The sequence below is a fragment of the Lupinus angustifolius genome, chromosome LG15 (assembly GCF_001865875.1).
Source record: "Lupinus angustifolius cultivar Tanjil chromosome LG15, LupAngTanjil_v1.0, whole genome shotgun sequence".
Lineage (NCBI taxonomy): Eukaryota > Viridiplantae > Streptophyta > Magnoliopsida > Fabales > Fabaceae > Lupinus > Lupinus angustifolius.
Window position 1 is genome coordinate 2,664,364 of NC_032023.1, and position 17,793 is coordinate 2,682,156.

The following is a 17,793-nucleotide window of genomic DNA, read 5'->3' on the forward strand; positions in this document are numbered from 1 at the left end:
TATAATTAAAATTAAAAACTTATTAAGTACCCATAAATAGTGAGTTTAAGAACGGGAACACACTATCCACCTATCCTCATTGTCATCCTTACTACTAAACAAGTAAATTATCAAGGAATTAATATTTACCAAGAATAATTTATGCAAACATGCATTTTGAATAATAAAAATACTCTACATCTAGGAACCCACACAAAATACATGTAGGGGATACCTATAATAAGTTGGATAAGTATTTTTTTGTACTACCACAAATATTATCTCACTCTATAGATGAATATGTGTATCATGATACATGCCCTACAAAACCTGCATAATTATAAATTTAATTTTTAATTAAATATTTTATATAACATTTTCATTTTATAGTACTTTAAAGATTATATATTTTATTATTTAATAATAAATTTTATTAATTGAAATATAGTGCTAAATTTATTATATATATTAATGTTCATGTAGTAATTTTTATATATATTATTTATTGTAAAGTATATAAATATATCATTAAAGTTAAGAACTCGGAAGACACAAATATCATTTATACATGTAGTATATGAAAACACTACGACATTCCTAATTTTGAGTAACCAAGTAATACTTTAAAGGATGTCACTTATGTGACTCTTAATATATAGAACACTTTTTATATTGTTAGGTATCAGTGGCCTAGGAACATCTAGAAGGGGGTTGAATAGGTATAGCAGTTATCAATCACCGCTTCTTGAACCAATAACCCAACTGCTGGAAACAGCCCAGTTAATCGATTAACAACACGCTTTGATCGATTAACTATTGCACAAAACAGAATGATCAGACAGACAAATTGCACAGTTATTTAAACATTTTGAACATATATAATACATATATTTTTACGCACAAATATTAAGCATATGGCAGTAAACAAATATCCAGAATATTAATTGCAGATTCAATTTATAACAACAAGAAACTTAAAGAAGATTAAGAGAGAAAAAAAGGATGCACAAAAGGATTTTTATTATGGTTCGTTTGCGGTCCACTGCAAACTACATCCAGGCCTTCCCTTCTGATCTAGGGAGATTTTCTTCTTTACAATATTGAGATATAGTATGAATACACACACCAATTCAATTACAAGCATATAGGACGCTTCTTTCTTGAAATCTAGGACCCCTAAATCCTTGGTTTGACTTTACCCTTCGTTTGAGAAAACCTTTCTCGCGAAACAGCCCCAGCCAAGATTATTGTCCTCAAATCAAGACCTCTTAACCTTGGTGAAGAATCTCAATCTCTATGGTGATCTCACACCAAGAGACTAATCCAGAAATACACAAAAAAACACGTTAAACAACAAGTTATACTAAGCACAATGATGCTTGGAACATTACAAGAAAAAGACTCAAAGACTAAATCACTTACTAATGACTTAAGTCATCAAGATTTATGTGAGTTAATCAAAAACAGAAACCAGGCAATCTCTCTAACAATCTATCTAATGCATGAACATTTGAGCAAGATAAGAATGAACATAGAATTATGCAAAACGGTAAGCAATTCACAGAAATCAGAACAACATAATATCTCTCCTCTCACACATGCAATCTCTCTTGCAAAATCAGTAAAACAATATGCAATATGTTCTCTAAACGGCCCTATACAATATAATGCAATGATGTGGTTTTCTGAACGTTGCCTCTTATTTATAGCATGGTGTTTAGGCGGTTACATTCATTGCAAACAGTTAAACGGTTGAACCAGAAATCAGCTATAACAAATAACAGATCAATTAACCGATTAAGACTGCTCGTTAATAGATTAACCATGCAACAGAATGACACAGAAAACAGTTTAAACAGAAAACACTATTTAATAAAAAAGTAGTTGAGTTAATCGATTAAATTACCACGTTAATCGATTAAATTACCACGTTAATCGATTAAATTACCACGTTAATCGATTAAATTACCACGTTAATCGATTAAATTACCACGTTAATCGATTAAATTACCACGTTAATCGATTAACTGAAACAATAATGCACATGTTTCAAAAGGTAAACTTCTCATATGTTATGCACAACATATATACATGTTCTAGCAATTATATTATGTCTAATATGCACATATAACATGTATGATTAATGCATGAACATACAATTAACAAGATGATATGTCTCATGGGTATGATATGACAATTAAGATGACTTAAGAGACTATCATTTAGGTTCACCTAACCTATACTCACTTACTACGGCACACATCCCAGGCTACTTAGAATATAAACTCAAATTATGTGATAGTTTAGATATGACCAAATGAGCATAAGACATGTTGATTGTTGAGTCATCTTCAAGCTTTAATAGAACATTCTCTTCATCAAAATATAGGCAAAGAAATGTTAGTGCTATCTTTGGCACTTTGCACTCTCATATATAAAAATTATGAAAATAATAAATTTGAGTTTTACAATCAATCATAGATGATTAAGATTAAAAATTAGTTATTGCTAACATAAATGTTCTTATTTCTCACAATAATGTATTTTTAAGAGTTTAACAGTGTAAAGTTTTTTACACTGTCAGCACATCATCTACCGTTGATTTGTAATACTTTTGTTTGAAAGTCAATACAACAAACATATGAATGGTGGAGATTTGCTGACAGTGTAAAAATCACTTACACTGTCACTATCAATGTATACATATTAAATTCTATTTTTAATATTAATAATTCAAATAAAATTTCTCATTTATTAACATATTTTACTCAAGGATGTGGTTCCCTATATCTATTCACAAATGTGATAAAAAAAAATAGGCATGACGAGTAAGTGTCTCATGAACGATGACACAAACTGAGTTGGCAAATTATATGCCTCTCACTTTCCTATTTCCAAATTTCATAATTAGATGTTACCCAAAAAATGCCTACATTCTCAATCCCAATGCCCAAATATTCCTCCATCAGATTCCAAAGATTCAATCTTGAAAGGTTAACAAAACTCACAATTTATTGGTTTAATTGATTAAATTTGTCCGAAATATTGAAGTAAAAAGCACAAATTCATCTATGACTCGAATAATCTTTTTTAGTCACTATACAGTCACGATATATTTTGTTTTAAAATATTAAAAATATCATTTTTATTTAAAATATATGTTATAAATATATTATATTTACAAATATCAATATATGTTAAAAATATCATCTATATATTTACAAATATATGTTTAGTGAAATATATATTATATATATATATATATATATATATATATTATAATTTTGATTATTGTTTTAAGAATATATATTATTTATTTTATTATTATTTAATATTAAATTTTACTACCCAAACTATAATTATAAATTTATTATATATATACTTTATTATTCTTAAAATGATTATTTTTATATCTATACTATTAATAAAGCCAAAACAAGTGGTAACCACTATGCAATTTTAATATTCCATTTTTATCCTTTTTAATCTCTCTCTTTAATAACTAATAAAAACTTTCACACAATACTAATATCTGACAATCATATAATGATTTTTATCTTCTTAAATCAACATTTTTCTTTAAGTTTATATATTACAATAAGAATGCGGGTCGACAGGCACAAAGTGTCGGTCAACACGCTGGTATTAATAATTACAAAATATATAAACATATAATCTAAATTAAAAACTCATTGACCCCACTTTTATCCCTTGCATTATTTCTGGTATCAGGTATTACTTGATATGATTAATCAACAAAGAAAATTATATAATTATTAAATTTAAATACATTTTTTTAAATGATAGTAAGTCAGATATAAAATGACACACTAGTTATGAGATTCCCTAATAAAGACGAAAAATCATTAAATAATAATAGTAATGAAAAAAACAACTATATGCTTTTCATAGTCAATGGCTAATAAAATATTAATTTAAAAAATAAATTAATAAAGAACCATTACTTCCTTTTTTATAATCTAACTACCCAAACAAGTTGATGAAAGATTATGTTTTCTTTGTAACTCCCATTAAGGTATTGATAATAATAACAATTTCTCTCATACCCACCAAGATCTTTGTTAATCATTTTCACACTCACAATAGTGGGAACACCATTTGAGGCTTCTACTATCATAATCAATCATGCCACCAGGTGCTAAGAAGAGAAAAGCTGCCAAAAAAAAGAAACAAAAAGAAACAAAAACTAACCCTCAAGGTTCCCCCACCATTTTTTTTGTTTTAAATTTTTAATTTTTAATTTCTTTTTGTTGTTTTTGGTCATTTTGGTTTAATGGGTATGTGTTAGTTATTCTTGTTTTGCTTTCTTTCGTTTTTTAGGAATATGCTTCTTACATGTGTTTATTGTTCAAATGAGATTGGATTAGATTGCATGTTTAATTCTACAGGTGAGGAACTAATCTTTTTGTTCGGGGTGCGTACTATCCATGCTGACAAGTGTCTCCCAGAAATTGAACCTTTAACCTTTTTATCTTTTTAGGGATCTGGCGGGGTCTTGCACCATTATATGTATCGGGGTAGTATTGAGTGTTGACTATATGTTAATTTGGTTGTTTGATTGATAAATTGCATTGGAATTGATTGATTCAATAACAATTGTTAGGAAATGATAAGTTGAAGTCTCATGGTGATGAGAAAGGAAGAGATGGTGGTGAGGGTAGTTCACCTTCATATAGTGACCATGATGATGACCATCAACATCCATTCACTGAAGGGAATGGAGATGTGGAAGAGAATGAGGCATTTCCTGCTCAACCATCTGCTGCTGATGCCAAATCCGTGGAAGAATCCCCGAGTGATGTTAACATTGACGAAGCCGTACAAGGAAAGCAAGGTGGTGATGGTGTTGTGAGGGATTTGAAATCTGAGGAGAGTAGTGAGAGAGAAAATGTAAGTGATGCGCACCTTCAGTCTGCCAAGGAATCGGATTATAGTAATGGAAACACCAGCATTGGCTTAAATGATGAGACCGTCACTGAGAATGCAAAAGATGGGTCGAATGATTTAGTGAAGGAAGCAGTTACATTTGATGAGTTGGTTAAATCCATTGATTATTCACACACCAAAATGACGTCGATTACTGAGAATCCACCAGTTGTGGAGACCGGTAATTCAGTACTGGAATCCCATGTTGATCCAGTCAAAGCAGTGGCCTCTATATCTGAAGGGAAATGCAGTGATACTGGCAGTGCTTTACCAGTGAAATCGGTGGCCTCACAAGTAGGACCAATTGATCTCTCTATGAAGAAAAATGGGAATGAAGTACACCCTAGCTCCGATATTGTAGATCGTGTTAATGATTATGACACTCCAGAATGCTCTGAAAAACAGGTTTTTCATTTTCTCACATATAAAGTTCCATCAGAGATCAGACACACCCTGTGAATTTCTCATTGTTGAAAATTACTTTAAGTCTGTTTTTCTTTGCTGAATGCAGCCTTTGATAACATCAGCTCCACGTGCTGTGCGAAAGACCTCCTGGTTGAATTGTTGTGGACTGTTCGATGTTTTAACAGGCTCCGACAGATAAATTCAGGTTGGAAGTTATTTAATCTCAGAAAATTAACTGCCAACTTCAAAAGTTTCTTACTTTATGTGCGTTACATCTGTTTGTAATAGTTTTAATTTCTTACCATGTTACATTGTTGCTAACTGGTTTGATCATCATCTAATAATGACCTTTATGTTGTAAAAGCTGAATAAATAAACAAATAAATCATCTAATAATTTCTTACTTGGTGTTTTGTAAATGGAAGCAATGCTTGGAGAAAAGAATTCTGTTATGATTGCTTTTGAATGCTGAATAAATAAATATACATGGTTGTTGAGTTTTTTCCGGAGGAATACAACTTTTGATAACTCTACAGGGTTCATATGGCCACACAATTACACAAACTAATAGAACTGGATCACTTTACTGATATGAATTCTGGAATGTAACAAAGAGATACAGAACCAGAGAATTGATATAAAGTGTAGATGAACAATGTGATTACCGATTCTTTTCCTCTCCAGTCTGGATATTCGGGAGACCTGGGCTCTCCCTCACACTTCTCTTCTAATCAATGATTGCACTCACTCATTCTAAGTGTCTTATAATCACTGAGATGCCATGTAACTAACTCCGTGTACTCCCCCGCATAATATTGCATTTTATAAGACACTTTTTTTAAAACAACAAATGGGAAAAATAATATATATTGCATTAAAAATGTAAAGTGTCTTATAAAAAAAAATGGTGGAAATCTGCTAAATTTGTGATGATTTTTCAAGATTTCTGCCCGAGTTTTGCTGTAGTTACTGCTACTGCAGATTCACTAAAGAAAAGAACAACATCAAAATAACAACAACCAAGCATTTTCTGACTAGGTTAGTTCGGCTACGTGGATCAAACAATGACATAATGTTGTATCATAAATCTCACTTGCAAAAAGTAATTGTGAGTTACTTGTAGAGCTTCAGATTTTGTTCTCATTCCATGTTATTAACAGTCCAGGATTGGCACTGGGTTATTGCTTTCAGCCGACGTAAAATTAATCTATTGCTATATTTAGCTTCTTTAAATTAGTTCCTACAGTCCTACTGCTCAAGACATGACCCTAAAATTAGTTCTACATTTTGAACCTTGAAGTCCTTAAACCAAAGTGCCCTTGATTTTGGATTTCATGAAATTGAGTGGTTTGCTTTGCATCAAGTGTTTGGTTACTTGCATAATATTAGGTGGTAGAGAAAATAAATTATCTTAATTATGTAAGTTTAGATCCATTTCTCTCATGAATGTAATTTATTTATTTAGTTTTTGGTAGAATCTCTTGAATGTAATTTAAGATTGATATCTCAATTTTCATATTATCAATCCCTATTGATGTTGTGCACCATAATTCAGAGTTCCTGCAAAACTTATTGAAATCCTTAATTTTTATTGTTATTCATTTGCAAGGGTTTTCCTTTCTATTTAAACTTTACAGTGATCAAATTTTCTCAATCTTCTCATGAGTTGCTTGTATTGCAGCATTAAAATTTCTTCAGCCTCTTGTTTGGCCTGATATTTTGTTATGTGACCTGGTAGTTTCGGTCTTTCGGACATTCAGGAACTGAGAGAATGCATGCTGGTATGAACCAGTTAGTTGCTACATGATAATTAACTTGATCTTAGTCATCAATAGCATGCTACAGAAAGGTCTATACTCAACAATATGTTAGCATTCCTAGTTACACCATTGGAAAATGATTGGTGGAATATGAGCCTAATCATTACAGATAGAATATAACACTGGATGCTGTGATCCTTGTAGAATTAAGGCCTGTTTATTTAGCTTTTATGAGAAGCTATATCTTTCAGCTTTTAAAAAAAGGTTCCTGCAAAAGGGGGAGAAAACGTAACAAATCATCTCGTACAATTATAACGCAAAACAGCTGTAGATTTATATAAAAGCCATTCGATGAATGCCGCTATTTTAGAATCGCCTTTTTGAAGCTTAAGCAAATGAGCTCTTGAAAATTGTGCACTTGTTAATGTGAAGCTAGAATCCTTGTTATGATCTGGATTAATGTATTACAGGATTGACATGATTCTTCTAGTATTAATAAAATGTGTGCTTAGTATTTCAAAGCGAGAATCTGTTATGATTTAAACTGAGTTGATGAAATGTTCATATTTGTTGTACCCAAAAAGGATTCAGTTATTGCATTTGCACTTCTTAGTTTTATATGTGAAAACAATACATTTCCTCCATTTTTTCTTGGCTAACATTATTGTTGTAACTCAAGCATGAATAGATCCTTTTAACTATTTTCATTACCCTTCTTCTAGTGTATGAGATAGAAACATGTTTTTCGATTAACGAATAATTACAGGTGCTCTTATTAAACTTTGATTTGATAGGTAGATGTTTTCAGTTATATTCCTTCCTAGCTGCATGAGGCCAGTGGTTTGTTTATGTAGTTTAATATAAGAAGTGTTGTGTCTAATTGTGTATTGCTGTGTTTGCATGCTGATTATTTGCAAGTGTATCCATCAATATTGATAATGATGATAATGGATTATTTCAGATAATGCAGATTCATTCTGATAATGCTGTCTTTTGGAATCATTTCAGTACCAGCATACATTCTGATAACCTTGTGAAGATTTAGGAATTTGTTCAGAAAATTGTGATATTTTGATCTACATGTGTTCTTTGAGATTTTCCAAAAAATAATAGGCAAAAGGCCTAACTATATAATCCAAATGAGGTTTATATACAGTGAGATTCTGTTGTAGTAATTGTGTTACTAACAGTTTCACCTCAACATTTCTATTTAGTCTTCAATTTTTGCTCCCCTTAGTTCTGTTTATTTTCTCCCTTTTACAATGTAGAGCATTGAACATTTATATGAAGGTTCTTTTCTGGTTAATGTTTATCATCTTATGTGAAATGTGACCATATATATTTGCAGCTTAGAAATCTGAATATCATCTATGTGATTACAATGACTTTAATATCGATATATTGTTAGTGTAAAGTTATTTTTGAATTAAGAGGGTGCTTCTAGGGAACATGGTGTGGCTTAGTTACCTTAGTGAATGTTAAAGGACCCTTATAAATTGGAAGCAATGATAATGAATTAAGCACAACAAGATGCGACTAATTCATGAAAGATGAACTATAATCTAAAAATAATTCATCTTAAACTTTTTATTCACCCTATATTGTTCATATAGCTCAATCAAATATTCACACAACCAATAATTAATTAACAATGACTTAACATCTCAAGTGGGATTTTACAACTTTTGCACCACCTTGGTGCAGGGAAAGAAGGTGAAAAAAGGTAAAATATTATGGCAAGACAATTATCATATACCTGAAAACTACTATATAATCAAAATTTACATATCTATTAGACAACTTTTAGAGGGATAATCTATTAAAATTTTCTTCTCTTACCTGCAGACAATGTATGCAAAATCATGAAAGAAATAGTACACAATCCTCATGTTCAAGTCCATAAAGTCAATGAATGATTTACGATAGAGCATTACAACGTTGTTCGATCCATGTAATCGACCTTACTTAGTAGGATAAAAGCTTGAAATTAAACCTAAAGGAGGGTTCGAAAGTTCAAAAACATTTCACAGAACCACTACTCTTCCATCCCAGATGGAATCACGTCGTCATCAGCACACATTCCATAGAGCATATAATGTCAAATTATATCATAACAAGTTACCATTCTATCTTTCCAAGTTTCGATTTGCTTGCGTATAGTTCGAATGTTCGCTTAATATTATTTTCGTAACAAGTGTAGCAGCCTGGTGATCTAATGACAAGTTATCATTTCATCTAAAATTCGAAGAATGGATCTAATAGTTCTAGTTTTCCCCTCCTCATGTAGAAGTCCAAAAGCTTGTTTTACTAACTCCTAGCCCTTATTGTATCTTATGATTATTTTCACACCCTTGCTTGGTAGCATATTGGTTATAGGATCTCTAGTACCATGTCTCCTAAAAGATTAAGTTGCTAGGTGAAGGTGAATAAATGGATTCTATATCTAACAATGGATAATAACAAAGAGAAAGTAAAACTTAATTAGATAGCAGTATCAATTTCCATTAGCACACATGATAGTCGACAAGGAATGCCGTAGATGAAATATGTAACATTACGAACTATATTTCTTAATATGATAACATTTCATGTACACTCATACGGATTATACGATCTTCAACTATACAGGGATTAGAGGTGGGAGAGAAGAAAAAAGAGATGTTGCTATAAATACCTTTCAAGAGAAATAGAGAACTTCAAATATGCTAACTAAGAGAAGAAAAGGAAACCAGTTGTGGACTAACCAATCAGACTCAAAGAGAAAGGACACTTTAGCATCTAATTAGTAATTAGAGGCCAAATTATCTTAAACCTATAAGGAAAAAAAGAGCTGCTAAATTTGGTCTAAGAGAAACCTTATTCTTTGTTACCATATCTCTTAGCAATGATAGGACGGACATCATCAGCATCAGCCAAGGTCTCTAGAAAGGGAAGTAATGACATCAATTCACAATCTAATGGATCATCAAACCAACTCTTTATTGGAATACCATTATTCACTTGCAACCGAAAAACCTGAAAAGTATTACAAAAGCGAAAAGGATTCAGCATAACAAATAATTCATTTGGGATTCAGCATAACAAATAATTCACTTTGGATTCAGCATAACATTGTGCAAAGAATACAATATTTCAACAGAATTAAAAAATGCTTTAAAATAGGGAGGTAAAAGAAATGGAAGACATTTAACTGAACCAACAAAATAAGAGGGACAAAGTGTCTACCTGGGGTGAATTATCAATTATGGCAACTTTTGCAAGATCAACACCTAATACAGTAAGATCTTTTGTGTAATTTCCATCTGAAAAAATGCATGATTCTCGATACACCCGGCGAGAAATAAATCTTTCATCAGGATCCAATACATCAAGAAGTTGATTTGCATATATGCTTTGGCTGGCAGTAAAAATAACTACTTCAAACATCTCTGATACTCTCTCGAAGAATGTGTGGAGATGAGGCCTCTGTTTTACATATACTGTATACTCTTTCATGTTGAAGAATACAGTAAATGTAAAATCAGCATCATCACAATGTTCCAATGTAGAATGAACAAGCGTCTCTGCACATAAGAGGGCATTATGGAAGAGTTAGCTAATTAAGATTTTCATCCGGAAAAAAAGAAATAAAAACATTGGAAAAAAAAGGAAAATAAACTTTTATCTTGAAGAGATGCTCAAAGAAGTCAGTTAAAATATCTATATAGTGAGATTAATGAATTCTCAATAATATTCAGTTCTCAAGTCTCACTGGATTTACTTGCATCTACAACTACAAGGCACTATTGTTGTCAACACTCACTAAGTTATCTTTCAGCTACAATTTATGATCTGTGGAGTACATACTATTTATATGATTGTTCTCTTTTAGTGTGTCTAACATACTCTGAAGACACTCGGAAAACTTTATAAGATCTTAAGAATATATTTTAGAGTTAATTAGTTGTCTAATTAAGTAAGCAATATTACATGTTTTCTACTTTCATTAATTTATTTTTCGTAATGTGTTTCCTAATTTAATTATGGTTAGGACTTAGGAGCCTAGTTGCATCAGTGGTTTTGGGCTTATCAGTACTTGACCTAATCATTAATATAAGTAGGTTTTAGCATTTTGTAATATACATCAAATCATTCACAATATTAATCTACCATCATATTATTATGAGTCTTTTTATTTCCTTTTCATCACTCAATTATTGAATTTATCTGAGTGATATCATGCATTCATGCTTCTAGTATGGTCACTACCAAACATGCTAACTTAGTTTCTTACCATCTAAATCAAGAACTAGGGTTACTGACTTTCTTCTTGGAGATTGCTTAGGAATCAACGCGTTCTGGCCATTTAGTTCTACTTCCGATAATTCTGGTGAATTCTTGATAAATGACTGCGGATCAAAGGACTCTGCCTTATCCAAGTCATTTTTAACATCAGACTCCGGGTTGTAGGATCTTATCTGACCAATAGCCGAATACAGGCTAGCATCTTCTTGAACCAGCACAGCTTCTTCATATGATACGATATCAGAAGTCCTGCTAACTTTACCATCATCTTCAAGAGCAGGCAAGATCATGTACTGTTCACATGCATTAAACATGGACGGCTCAGCCGAACCATAATCAGATAAGCAACTGGTTGCAATGATATCATCATCGAAGGCATTTCCACCAAAGGGTAAGCTTGTGATGATCATGTCAGAAATGTAGAAGTCTGACACATCACATGTTTCATAGCCACATATGCTTCTTCCCTCATCAACTCCAACTCCCAGCATGTCAGTATCACCAATGCGGCCTACAAGAGAATTCGTATAAATAGCAATATACTGTGATGCATGCAGTTCAATCAAGAAGATAGAAGCTTTAAAACCAAACATGTCTAATAAGGAAATTGAATTGGGCCTTAAATCTCATTGACTACAATTTATAAAATTTTATGTCAAATATTATATTTTTAGTCAGGTGTATTTTACAATTTTCTTTATTGGGGTTTAATGTTAGGTATTAGTAGGTTCTATGTATCACATCATCATATGGCATATAAAGCACCTATAAATACTCATATGCTAGTGCATTTTTAAGCAATGGAAACAACCTAAGCAACTTGAGCAATTGAAGCAATTCACGACAATTTTGTCTATTCTCTCCTTTCTTTTTTTCCTATCTAAAACCCTTCAATTCAACAGAAGACATTTTATGCAATAGATCCCTTATGTTTAGGAAGATAATGGAACGGAGTGCGATTCTGGAAAACTACTTTTCCACATAACATGTCACTCTTAAATAATCAAAATTTGTTCAGAATATGAAGGCAATGTATTTCAGTTGAGAAGATGCATAAATTCCCAAAGCCACACAATCAGATACAGAAGAAATTCACTCAAGAGGTTGGAACATATGTAAGAAGTCCAATTCACAAGAAGTTATTAAGAATGAAATATTCAAAGTGTTGCACATTAAAACTTATTTCCCATCTTTAAAAAAAAATGTCAAACATATTCTACGGAATCTGAGCAAAAAAGCTGAAGTGCAGGTTACTCCTGGAGTCTCTAGTGAAGAACAAATTTGCATACATGCCTTATATAAATATGATTTATGTATGTTTGTTTGTGTGTGCAAAAGTTAATCTTGGTCACATATGCATGATCCAATAGTCAGAGCTTGCTCCTCTCACTCTCCCGATAAGCCACCATTTTAACTTCCAAAGAGCAGAGTTGTCATACCTGCATCTTTTTCGGTATGATGTTGTGAATGAACTTCAATTGGCTCAAAAGCAGGAGAAAAAATTGTTTCTAAGTTTGCTGTACATGGATTGGTTAGTTCCTAGAAGAAAAAAAGAACTACATCAGCTGTGGAAAATGAAAAAGTTCAAATGTCATGAATACAGTGAAGAATAATTATGGACATATAATATCAAAGTAAACATGAAATCTGAAACTATATTTGAAATGCCAAGGAAAATATTTAAGCTTCAACGAATTGAACTGAAGCTTCATAACCCGCACAATGGTTCAAATGCTTTTTTATATTTGAATTTTCCAACAGGAAAGTTTTAAAATAAGCAGTGTATAAGTTAAACCAACAATTTAATAAGTGAATGTTATGGCTTACTATTAGAAGGACTGCATCTAGTAAACTGTGAATGCATTACTTAAGGGAAACTTTTACGAAGGGCTATATGACTTCAATTAAACAATGACTCGAAGGTTAGTAACAAAAACAAGGAACTTAGTGAACTAGACAAAATTACACTTCCAATAAGAGGATATTTTCTAAAGCAAATACAGTCAAACTCTACCATTCTTCCCATGACGGAGGAACAGACGGAAAATTGGTGCTGGGACTCAGATTTGTCATTATCCAGGAATACTTTATTGTCAATAGACTGATCACTTGCAATGTCTTTGGGCAGTGTCCTTGCGGAAACTATAAAAGAAATACTAAGAACAGTCAAATGCTAGGAATTAAAATAAATTCCAGCATATATTTAAAGACAAACCAATAAAATAAGGAAGATTGTGAGTATACAGAAAGTAAAACCTACTGTGCAGCACAGCAATTAACTATATCAAGAAAGGAAATAAACTGCCGAAGATGGAAAAAGAATTGCATAAGGTCTACTTTACATCATATTTGGCCACTCTAGTCAGTCAAAAAGATTAAGCATTACTTTTTCTTACCTTATGAATCTCACCAAGACAATTATTTTCTATTCAAAAACAAACCATTTACACAAAACACTAATAATATAACGACTAAGAAGCAGTATAACTGCAACTTCGGAAACTCTGCCCCAAAAATTCTGATAACTTACACTTAACTCTTCTCTCCCTTTTTACCATTTGTGACAAAAGAAGAAATTTATTACCTAGAAGAAACCTTAAGGCTACATGTTCAGAACTGCTCTAAAGTGCGGAGCAGAAACCAAACTGTAATGTTTTAAATTGGATCATAAATCAATATTGCATGTGGTTCTTTACCTCCTTATCTAAGTGGCTAAGAAGCCTCAACTCACATGAGCAAGGAAAATATTGACAAACCATTTTTTGTCTGCAAGGATTACGGTGATGGTAGGAATCACATTTTCTATTTATACTGTCCTTTCCTTGCCTTTTCATTTTGTCATTAAGAAAAACATACACATCCTTTCATGTGAGTTTTTCGCATGACACACTTATGTGATAAGAGAATGACACAAAGGCCTTGCATAGAACAATTTGTGAAACCATGAGTGGAGAGGGATGTTGGACCCAATGCAGAAGGGCCCGTGTCACTCTCCATCTTTGTCTCTCTTCACATGAGTCGGTCATTTGAAAAACTCGCGTTAGAGTATACAAATCCATAAGCAACAGATGCTGAGATGTTTGTTGAATTTAACTTTCCTATTAGAATGTCAAAATTCACATGTAACACTTCAGTCATCCTTCTCTTAATTAAGAAACGAATTAAGATCTATCAGCAAGGTATATCAGCAACAATTGTTATATATCTTCCTAAAGTTGGAGCCTCAGTTATTCTTAGGTTTTCATATATTATGAACACAAAGTCGTCAATTGTCCACTAAAATGAACAATTAACACAGATACATGGACATAATCTCAAAGAAAGATTGAATACAGCCATGAGCTATCTCACGTTGTTGCATACCGTCTTGGCAGCATTGAACAGTAGTGTCTATTTCTGCCACTTGAGCAGAAATCATGATTTTAGAGCATGGATTTTTGGATATTATTTTTGATTTCGGACACACGTGAAGATCCTGTGTTTCTGTTAAACAGCTCGTGCTTACTTTGCTCTTCATTTTTAGGGATGGCATTTGAGTTGTGCTTACAATAGGTACAACAATCTTGCTTTGGGCACATTTGTGGGGAACCAAGACCCTGTAGACAATCAAAGCAACAGAGGTGCTGCACAAAATGAGAACACGGATACCGACTTAACAAGTATATAATATGTAGAGTGGAGGTCAAATATGCATTGAGGATAAGAAAAGCATGGCAGAGGAAGCAAGCAATTTTTCTATATCAGTATTAAGCAAAACATTTTTGTGGTTACCACTGAAGTAAATGTACAATTCAGAATTGAAAACTGATAGGCCAAGTCTTTTCATCTTGTAGGTTGTAAAAGAAGTTAAATCATTATAAGAAGAGAGATAAGAGAAATTATGAAGTACGATAAGATGTCTTCGTTATAAGTATAACGAGTTTTGAAATACAAGATGAACAATAATGAGACTTAGAAGAGATTGTTCCAAACCAAAGCAAGCAGCAACAATAACAAAAACCAAGCCTTAATCTCACTAGGTGAAATTTGAAATATATTACTATTCCTCTAATCAAAACATCAGATCACTAAAACACATAACACTTCGTAAACAATGAAGAGGCCATATAAGTAAAATCCATCACCTAAGAATGACTTTACTATGAAGAGAAAACAAAAAATAGCAGTCAACTTACCAAGTCAAACCAAAACATTATTTGAGTAATATAAAGATCACTCCTTTCACAACAATAAAAAACATTTATATTCTAAATTGATTGATCTCTCATCTCAAAAGCAATACATTCTTGAGTCTAGCATTTTAGGTTTCTAACAAAAATCAGCATCAATCTCAAAACATCCAAATCACTCCCACCACAAACACATAAATCACAGAAATAGTGTTTCTTGCAAAGAGTTTCATAAACAGGTTAGAAATACTACACACATACAACAAGATATTACAAACATACAAAAACAAAAAACAAAAGTATTGTTTTGAAACAAGAACTATAAGCTCCTCATTAATCCATCATTTCATCCACAAACCAGTAATCCACCAAAACATCCGAAAACACATTGGCTTTCTCCGAAATCAAGTGCAGACTATTTTTTCTTTCTACAACACTGAAAAGCCCACAGAAGTAGCAGCATACCCAGAAACACAAAAGGTCACCAATTAGAACACTAAATCAAGGATTATATTCAGTCAGAGCTTTTTCTAGTTGATGTTTCTTGAGTTAATAGACCTTAGAAATCCAAGTAAAAGCACATAAAAAAACCAGCACACTCAATTTCACAACAACAAAAATGAAAGAATCTTAAAGCCCATGTTCTAAAACACACAAAATTCACCAATTAACACCACAAATCCAAGTCAACCCTGACAATCACCCCAACAAAATTAAGCAAAACCCAATTGTCAAGTTGTCACAAAACACAAACATAGTAGCAACAAACAGAACCATAAAACTTTTCTCTAAACCCCCATAAACCCATAACCAAAAAATACTCAAGCTTTTCAAATATGTAGTAGTAATACATAATACATAACTTCAAAAAAACAAACAAACAATTCAAAGATAAAAATAATAATAATAAAATTGTAATAATTATGATGAAAAGATGTTAGAAAGTGACAGTTGAAAAAAAAAAGAGAATTTACCTCTCTCTCTCTCTAGCTTCTCTCTCTAGAATTGTTCCTTACATTGTATGCTTCAGAAAGAGAGAGAGAGATGGAAAGAGGAAAGAGAAGTGAGACGGAATCTGGTGCGGGTGCATGGTTTTGATTCATCCGTTGGGAATGTGCCACGTGGCGTGTGGAACCAGCTAAGCGTGACGCGTTGACACGTGCTGTCGAGCTTTTTCGGCTTATTGGTGGGGAGGGAGTGATGTTTGTTCACCGCACTTTGATGCGCGTGTGGGTCACCCACTTGCATGAACACTACTTTGTTTTTTTGTTTTTTTTTTTAAGTTGAAAGTAAAGAGAGTTTAGAAAAGTTGAAATGAAATGAAGTCCAAGCGTTTTCCTTCTTATGGAAAAAGTTTTTGTACTTGTGGACACTATTTGAAACTTTGAGGTCAAACTTCATCCAAGTGCACTTTGCATTTTGGAAACAATAACTATTTTAATGTAAGTGCCCTTTTAAATATACTTTCAACTTCATGAACTAAAAATATATTGGTTTACTAGTTCCGATTAGATTACTATAATGATAAAAAATCAATGATTAAATTCATATGAATGACATTTGTTAGAATGGATAGTCACATGTCATGAAAGAGATTAGTTCTTTACACATAAAATGAATGATACATTGTAGCACAAAAAAACTTGATTATAGAATACCTTTATAAGAATATAAGATTAATAAAAATATGGAATTAGAAGAAATTTATAACAATAAATAGGGTAGAATTTTTTTTAACAAGTAGCTTTTTTGTTTCTTCATGTTCATGAGTATTCTAAATGTATGTTTAAGAATAAAAAAGAAGTACATTAACTTTAGAAAAATAATTTAACAACTCTATCATAGGAATGACAACATGGTGGATTGGGGTCAGTTTTATGCTTACTTAACTCCGAACTCGAAATCCAAAACTCGAACCTAAATTAAGCAGAGTTGAAAATAATGATATCATCCTCGAACCTGTTGAGTTTTGGTTAACCCAAATCCGATAGGAAACCGCCTGAATATATATATATACATATAGGTTATATATATAGGTTTTATATATATATTTATGTCTAATTATATAATTTTATGTATATTATCGGGTTTGGGGCGGGTTTGGGTAGGGTATCAACTATTTTGAACCCGAACCTGAAATTTGAATTCGGGTAAAACCTGGACTCAATCACATCAGGTTTTTTCCTTTAAATTCGGGTTGGATTCGAACGGATATTTACATATTCAGTTTTCATCACCATCTATACTTT

The 17,793-nt window shown here is 32.1% G+C and overlaps 2 protein-coding genes across 7 annotated transcripts; one reads left to right on the forward strand and one right to left on the reverse strand.

Annotated features, from left to right (window-relative positions):
- Positions 3,977 to 8,294, forward strand: LOC109327331. Its single transcript, XM_019560429.1, has 4 exons — positions 3,977 to 4,198; positions 4,604 to 5,331; positions 5,438 to 5,536; positions 8,053 to 8,294. Exons 1-3 carry the CDS (start codon positions 4,126 to 4,128, stop codon positions 5,528 to 5,530), a joined length of 894 nt encoding a protein of 297 aa, XP_019415974.1. The 5' UTR covers positions 3,977 to 4,125; the 3' UTR covers positions 5,531 to 5,536; positions 8,053 to 8,294.
- On the reverse strand, positions 9,637 to 16,610 carry LOC109328595 (CTD small phosphatase-like protein 2). Of its 6 annotated transcripts, none has more exons than XM_019562131.1 (7): positions 16,523 to 16,610; positions 14,727 to 15,000; positions 13,390 to 13,517; positions 12,815 to 12,914; positions 11,365 to 11,886; positions 10,317 to 10,654; positions 9,637 to 10,106 (listed from the first exon to the last, which is right to left on the reverse strand). In XM_019562131.1, the coding sequence occupies exons 2-7, from the start codon at positions 14,905 to 14,907 to the stop codon at positions 9,948 to 9,950; spliced, it is 1,428 nt and encodes a 475-aa protein (XP_019417676.1). In that variant the 5' UTR covers positions 14,908 to 15,000; positions 16,523 to 16,610; the 3' UTR covers positions 9,637 to 9,947. The 6 variants fall into 6 exon arrangements, with proteins under 6 accessions (XP_019417676.1, XP_019417680.1, XP_019417674.1 ...); XM_019562135.1 differs by having other exon boundaries at positions 14,739 to 14,998; positions 16,519 to 16,610; XM_019562129.1 differs by having other exon boundaries at positions 14,727 to 14,998; positions 16,519 to 16,610.

Excerpts from the sequence above, each read along its gene's own strand:
- LOC109328595 (XM_019562131.1), bottom strand. The coding sequence starts at position 14,907 with ATGCCATCCCTAAAAATGAAGAGCAAAGTAAGCACGAGCTGTTTAACA. Across the intron at positions 10,655-11,364 it reads CCTAGTTCTTGATTTAGATG|AGACGCTTGTTCATTCTACA; the intron begins GTAAGAAACTAA and ends TCTTATGTGCAG. Across the intron at positions 10,107-10,316 it reads TAATTGATAATTCACCCCAG|GTTTTTCGGTTGCAAGTGAA; the intron begins GTAGACACTTTG and ends AATACTTTTCAG.
- LOC109327331 (XM_019560429.1), top strand. The coding sequence starts at position 4,126 with ATGCCACCAGGTGCTAAGAAGAGAAAAGCTGCCAAAAAAAAGAAACAA. Across the intron at positions 4,199-4,603 it reads AACAAAAACTAACCCTCAAG|GAAATGATAAGTTGAAGTCT; the intron begins GTTCCCCCACCA and ends AACAATTGTTAG. Across the intron at positions 5,332-5,437 it reads CAGAATGCTCTGAAAAACAG|CCTTTGATAACATCAGCTCC; the intron begins GTTTTTCATTTT and ends TGCTGAATGCAG.